The 7,074-nt window shown below is 39.6% G+C and overlaps 1 protein-coding gene across 2 annotated transcripts in view; it reads left to right on the forward strand.

Moving 5' to 3' along the window:
* Positions 1 to 2,637, forward strand: part of RAP1GDS1 (Rap1 GTPase-GDP dissociation stimulator 1) — a 168,369-nt gene extending 165,732 nt beyond the window's left edge. For both annotated transcript variants that reach the window (XM_044302262.1, XM_044302270.1), the window contains one exon: positions 148 to 2,637. In XM_044302262.1, coding sequence (XP_044158197.1) covers positions 148 to 275 — 128 coding nt within the window. In that variant the 3' untranslated portion in view covers positions 276 to 2,637. The remainder of the gene's footprint in view (positions 1 to 147) is intronic.
* The last annotated feature ends 4,437 nt before the right edge of the window (positions 2,638 to 7,074 follow it).

Consider the following 7,074-nt stretch of genomic DNA (forward strand, 5'->3'; position numbering starts at 1 on the left):
GGATGACGCCTTTAATAATCCACTTAATGCTTGTAAATATATAATTGTATACTGTACAGATTCATGAAAGTCATCTGGTTGGAATTTTAAGGAATTGTCCTAAATTCTTTTTGAATATTTGAAATATTTCTTGTTGCCGTTCCTCAGAGCCCCTGCATAAGGAAGTTCAAAGCCTGGCATTCCTGGACGTTGTGTCAAAATTACGAAGCCATGAGAACAAAACTGTAGCCCAGCAGGCCTCGCTAACAGAGCAGAAACTGACTGTACAGAGCTGAGACCGATCGGCACACCTTGTCCATCCTGCTGACTCCATTGTCTCCTGTGCTCTGCCCCGGTCATATCCCCGCCAATCGTATCACTTGTGCATGTGTGTTATGTTGCCACAGAAACAGATGAACTGCTGTAGGTACAATCTTAGGCACAAAAAGGTGAAAACTAAGCCAGTCTCTTTTTATTACTGTCTCCCTTGTAAACCTGTTGCTTACTTCCAAGGGAAATGCGTGCATGTTGTAGTCCTCTAATGTAAAAGTGATACTCACTAACCCCTAAAACAACCTTAAACTGCATAATAGAGTATTACTAGAGTCTGGACAATACAGGAAACAGCCAGTTCTTTTTGGAATCGGATTATCATGCGTAGTCACAACAGCTCCATTTTTGGTGCATTGGTTGCAGGCTAGGAAGGAAATGTATTACCACTCTTTCACTAGTCTTGCCTGTTGCTGTCAAACTTGTGGTACAATGCCCAGAGTCAACTAATAAAAATATAAATGCCCTCTTATTTTGTGTTTCATCACTTCCTTTTTATGAGAGCCACATTTTGGAGGGAGATTCACTGGGTCCTAGGTTCAAATCTGACCAGGGGCAACATCTCCTTGTTCTGTTCTCTCAGTGTTTATTTGATTCATTTATATAGCGCTTTTATATTCCACTGGGCAGCACAGAGATTGTTATCACATCAGTCCCTTTTTTTTATTTTTTTTTATTGGGGTTCCCAATCTGTTTTTGAACTGGTGGAAGAAACCCATGCAAACACACAGACAAGATACACCTCCATGCAGATTTTGGCCTTGGTGAGATTTGAACACAGGACCCCAGAGTTGCAAGGCAGCAGTGCTGACTACTGAGCCACCATAGTGCACGTGTTTGTATTTTCTCGGGGTGCTGTTGTTTCCTCCCACAATCCAAAAACATTCTGATAGGTTAATTAGCCTTCTATAAAATTGTCCATAGTGAATGCCCGACACAGGGAAAATTTAGATTGTGAGCCCCATTGGGGACATGGACTGATATTAATAGGGACAGTCTCTGTACAGCACTGCAAAGTATGTTGGCGCCATATAAGGGAAAAATGCTTCAGGTTTTTTCAATGTATTATGCTTTTATTTATATGGTACTAATATATTTTAGAGTGCTGTGTAATTCATTCATTTTAGTTATTATGGATGTAATGAGATGAGAATCAGACACCATACAACACATGACAATCTCTTTCTAACAAAACTAGAACCAGCCATGTACCCCACATGGATCCAAACCTGTCCCCATCCATTGAGCCAGTTGCTCTACTAGATTCTCCTCTCTGGCAGTTCAAGGAGCGTGTCCTTTCTCAGAATGTGTGTTTCTGCTGTAGTGCTCTCCCTCTAACAGTAGATATGGTTGGTGGCAGGTGAAGGATGGAACAGAGCATGTGCGTCCACCTCAGTAGATGGTTGTGCAAATGACTATACAAGGGGGGTGCTATTCTAATGAGGTAAAGAGAGTATCTTGCAACTGAAACATTTTTGTAACACAAAGTAAATTGCAAAAACAAGTTTTTTTTTATGCTAAATAATTTTAAAATCACATTTAATGGTGGCACAACCCCTTTGAAGAGGTTTTCTGGAAGTAGAAAAAAAAGGATTCAGCTACTCCATTTGCAGGCCATGGTCAGTTTTTATAGGAAATCAGTTATACAGTAATGTAAGTTCTTACCACGCTGCTCTCTGAACGACCATGTACTTCTTTACCTACTTTATAGAAATATTGTGGGCACCACTATTTACATGTAGGTTAAGTGATAGGGGTACACTACTTTCCTCTTTAATAATGTAAAGACTAAGGCTCTATTCACGTGGTTGCTCTTCATAAGGAAACCACAAAGCAGGGTTGGATCAGTCATACCATTAATGCCAATGTGTCCATTTTTTCCTGAAAAACTAGTGCTGCATGCAGTTGTGAAATGTGGACTGTGTGACAGAAGTGAACTAAGAATTATCCTTATTATCGAAATAACCTCCAAAAGATTGTACGAGAAATTATAATTGTATAAGAAGCTTGGACAGTTATAAGGTTGATGTGGTTTAGGACTAAATATTTATTTATAAAAGAATATAAATGCTGCCATAAATTTTCCGCTCTGAAATAAACAGGTCAAGGTCGCCCACTATGATTAAAGATCGCTAGCTTTTTAGTGTCAGTCTATGGCTACATGAGTGATTTAACTGCAGCAATATTCGGCTCTTTGCTCTGATGACCCAAACTATGGCGGACCATTTTATCAATCTGACAGCTTCCAATGCTGCTGGATGAATGAGGTAGCTCACCATTTTTCAGTTATCTGCAGGCACAGTATATACATACATATTTAGTGATGGACGTATCAGAAAAGGATATTTTTTTTAAACGCAGTACTCATTGTTTTTAGTATTTTGTTGCTTTTTCTAAACTCCTTTTTTAACATTTTGCTCTACATGGGAATAACCTATAACGAAAAAGGCAATTTCTCAATTCATAAACATTGTGGAAAAGAGTACCGTATATCACACAATAAGCAAGCAAAAACCCCACACCCAAGTCACTGTCATATAACCGTAACCGTACAGGCATCCTACCACCAGCATTCTGAAGAGTACCAAGCCATGTATTTAAAACAATCATGAACAGAAGTACAAACTGCCACTGATCTGCTTCTAATAAAGTCTTACCCAAAAAAGAAACTCTTTGTCTGGTTCCCGTTTTGTAAAGTGGTAAGCCAATACATAGGCAAAGGTATTCTACCTTAGAAATTACCTAGAGCTAAAGGTGCAGGGATGGGACTAGCCTAGTGCTGTTACGGTTGTCAAAATGTGTTTTGTCAACATCATTAACCTGATAAATAACAGTTTTTGCTAGAAGTGATAACTCTACGTATCAAATAATTTACTTGTAAGTGTATTAGAGTAATACAAAAAAAATCTGTCCCAACAATTAGGACATGCATTCTGAGTAACTGTATCATTAATGGAAAGGGATGTGCTCAAAATAATAGCAGTGAGGAGTTAAATTGGTGAAGTCATTCATTCTGTGGAATAACACGTGTTAATTTTGGCACTTACGGTAGGAGGGTGGCAAATGTTGAACATGTTGGTTATAGCGCATTTTCTTCTGAAATACTGGCGAAAATTGGGTTATTCCAGACATTCTTCTGATGAAGAACTTATAGTGATGAGCAGAGCGAGCTTCGTATGCTACTTACAAAGTCGCTTCATTCTAAACTTTGGATTAATACTGTACTGAGATCCATCCTTCGGTGGTTGATTTTTTTTAATTTATTTTTTTATGTAAAAAAAATACTTTAAAACTTGGAACCAAACTCTGCTTCTTTTCCAACTGGTACCTCAGAACCGAAGCAGAGTTCAATTTCAAATCAACTACCGAAGTTATTCAACAAAGTCTCTCATGACTTAGCGAATAACTGAGTTCGGCTCAATGGAGCCCATACATTCTAATACTGTAGACGAATCTCCGTACAGTATTACTCCGAAGTTTTAAAAAAAAGCGACTTCGGACGCAGCATCCGACGCTCGCTTCACTCAGAACATACTTTGGTTAAAAAGCGGATTGAAGAGGGAAAAACATACAGACAAGTGCAGCTAATTATAAGTGCCATAGCAAAGGGTCTGAATATTTACGTACAGGTGAAATCTATGTTTTTCCTAAATTTGCAAACATTTCTAAATATCTGTTTTCACTTTCTCATTATGGTTATGGATGAGCGAATCGACTTCGAATGAAACATAATATTAATACCTTTAGAAATTAATTTCTATTGTAAAAAAAACTTTTACCGAACTCTGGTTCGGTTCCATGTGGCACCTTCTAACCGAATCAGAGTTTGGTAAAAGTTTTTTTACAGTAGAAATTAATTTCTAAAGTAATCACCGAAGTCGATTCGCGTATCCTGAATTATGGGATATTGAGTGCAGATTGATGGGCAAAAATGTGTTCTTTGTTCTTTTATCACGAGGCTGCAACATAACAAAATGTGACAAAAGTGAAAAAGTAGCATTGAATATATAAGGTGACTTCTGTCATTGTAATCTTGCTTTTGTCAATATTGAGATGACTGCTGAAAAGTTATTTGTACAGACCAAGGAGTGTCACTTATGTTTAAACATAGTAACTTTTGTGAAAACGGTATGATTGTAGGATGTTGATAAGACAGATAGTGACATGAAAAATTAAAAATAACCACCCAATTTTTTTATTTTAAACTTTAACATAAACACTTGAGACCTTAAGTCATTTTCTTATGACATATTCCCTTTAGGAGGGGTTGACTCACTTCAGCAAATGGCATTTATCATGTAGAGAAAGTTAATACAAGGCACTTACTAATGTATTGTGATTGTCCATATTGGCTCCTTTGCTGGCTGGATTCATTTTTCCATCATACTATACACTGCTCGTATCCATGGTTACGACCACCCTGTAATCCAGCAGCAGTGACCGTGCTCGCATGTCATTGAAAAAAGTGCAGGCCTCTCTGATGACCGGGAACGTGGGAGTGTGCATAGGCCGGAGTGCTTTGTATTATCATTATGATAAATGCATTTGCTTAAGTGAGACAACCCCTTTAAACACCAAATATTGTCCTGTAGTAGTAATCTCAGAGAGATAAAGGTTCTTCCTCAGTTTATAACTGCTGCACAGGGAAGAGATAATTTGTAAGGTAATCCTCACTAGAATAGTAGGTGGGGGGTTGGAATAACTGACAGGATGACAATTTTATTGTTTTCTTGACAGGCCTAGATAAACATGGAGTAGACAGACAAGGACCGTAAAATAAATAGAACTTCTAAGCCAGCAGTTTATAATGACATCAAACCCCAACAAAAACATTAAAGGGGTTGTCCGCCCGGCCGTGTGTTATTGAAAACAAAAGAGCCCGTGTCCTGCGTGATTTAGCATGAGATGCTCCGATGTTAGGCTCAGGGGGGCTGCCTGGGTGAAAATAAGGGTATGTCCGGGCTCAGCTCTGAACCCGGACAACCCCTTGAATAGTGTACCAAAACTGATCTCTTTAAAATTAACATACCATACATAACTATTCAAATGACTATACAGAAAGAGTACTAAAAACCATAACTGATTCCACTAGCCACACTAGAGGAACTGTCTCCAAACCTATAAACAGTCTGGAGTGGCACCAGTGGTCATCCTTAGGCAGGTGAACTGTAGGCAGCCTGTTCTTCTCCATGTGCTTCCCTTGGGAGAGTTTCTTCCACGATCCTTCCAGGGGAGTCAGTAGACACCGATTTTTGCATTCTAATCCGTTTCTGAATACTTTCTAATTAGTTTGACTTAGGGGCTTTTCCAGACATGTTATCCATCTGTATCACATAAAAGGACATCTGTCAGCAGATTTATTCCTAGCAGACCTGTAGCATATGCACTTGGCAGCTGAAGGCATGTGTGTTGGTCCCATGTTCATATGTGCCCACGTTGCTGAGAATTTTATTTTTAAGTTTTAATATATGCAAATGAGCCTAGAGGCTCTGTTCTCTCTGCAACCGCCGTGCCCTTTTCTACTTCGACAGGGCCAGGCAATGAAAACATCATAACGCTTGGCCCTGACTTTTCCTAAAGTTAATCAAAGTGCAGAGGGTGCAGCAGTTGCAGAGAGCAGAGTCTCTAGGTGTAATGGCAACTCCCCCTAGAGACTAATTTGCAGATGCCACCAGCTGCCAAATGACCATGTAACAGGTCAGCCAGTTTCATAGGTACAAATCTGCTGAGATGTCCTTTAATCTGGTGAAAATACATCTGTTTTCTGTGGTTGATCCAAGGCTCCATTCCCGAGATACTTTTAATATGCAAATTAAGCATTTGGTGCAATAAGGACATCACTGTTGCTCTTCTTACACCCAACACCACTCCTTTCTGTGGTTAGCCCCCCCTGCTTTAATTGACAGGGCCAGGCATTGGTAAAGCAGCAAGGGGTGCCCTGGTCACAGAAAGATGCAGAGATAATTCCCTTTAAGACTACAGATATTTTATTTTTGTAATTTGTGGCATAAGCCTTTTACGTAAGTAAGACTCTGCCATGGTTAAAGTATATGCAGAGTGACTTTGAAAAGTTTTATCCAGAAAACCATCCACGTATAATTTATCAAATAAAATTGCATAGAATATTCATATATAGGCCTCTTTCACACGGTCAGAATTTGGTCAGTAGCTATACGCTAAAACCAGAAGTGGAGAGATGAAGTGAATTGACTCTAACAAATCGAACATATACAAATGAAATCTGGCTTAGGGCTCATGCACAGATCCGTTTTTTTTGCGGACCGTATGCAGAACCATTCATTTCAATGTGTCCGTGTGCATTCTGTTTCCAAATTTCCGTTTCACAAAAAAATAGAACATGTCCTATTATTGTCCACAATATGGACAAGGATAGTACTGTTCTATTAGGGGCCAGCTGTTCCGTAAAATACTGAATTCTCACGGACGTCTTCCGTATTTTTTGCGGACCGCAAAATACATACGGTCGTGTGCATGAGGCCTTATGGAGCAACAAGGGGCTGGCCCTGCTACTCAAGAAACTACCTTGATTCACAGGCTACATCACGGCCTCCTGACACAACGCTGAGCTCCAGGACCTGAACCGGAACATCACCCAGGTTGGATCCTACAGACTTCTAGAATACCGTCAGGCAGAATTTGCGCCCAGGTACGCCAGTGGAGCCTGGACAAAGGGCCTCCGCTGCTAAGGTACCACTTGTCATACACAGCTAAAAGTAACTGTGTACAAATATATCTATATGTGTT

The sequence above is a fragment of the Bufo gargarizans genome, chromosome 1 (genome assembly GCF_014858855.1).
Source record: "Bufo gargarizans isolate SCDJY-AF-19 chromosome 1, ASM1485885v1, whole genome shotgun sequence".
Lineage (NCBI taxonomy): Eukaryota > Metazoa > Chordata > Amphibia > Anura > Bufonidae > Bufo > Bufo gargarizans.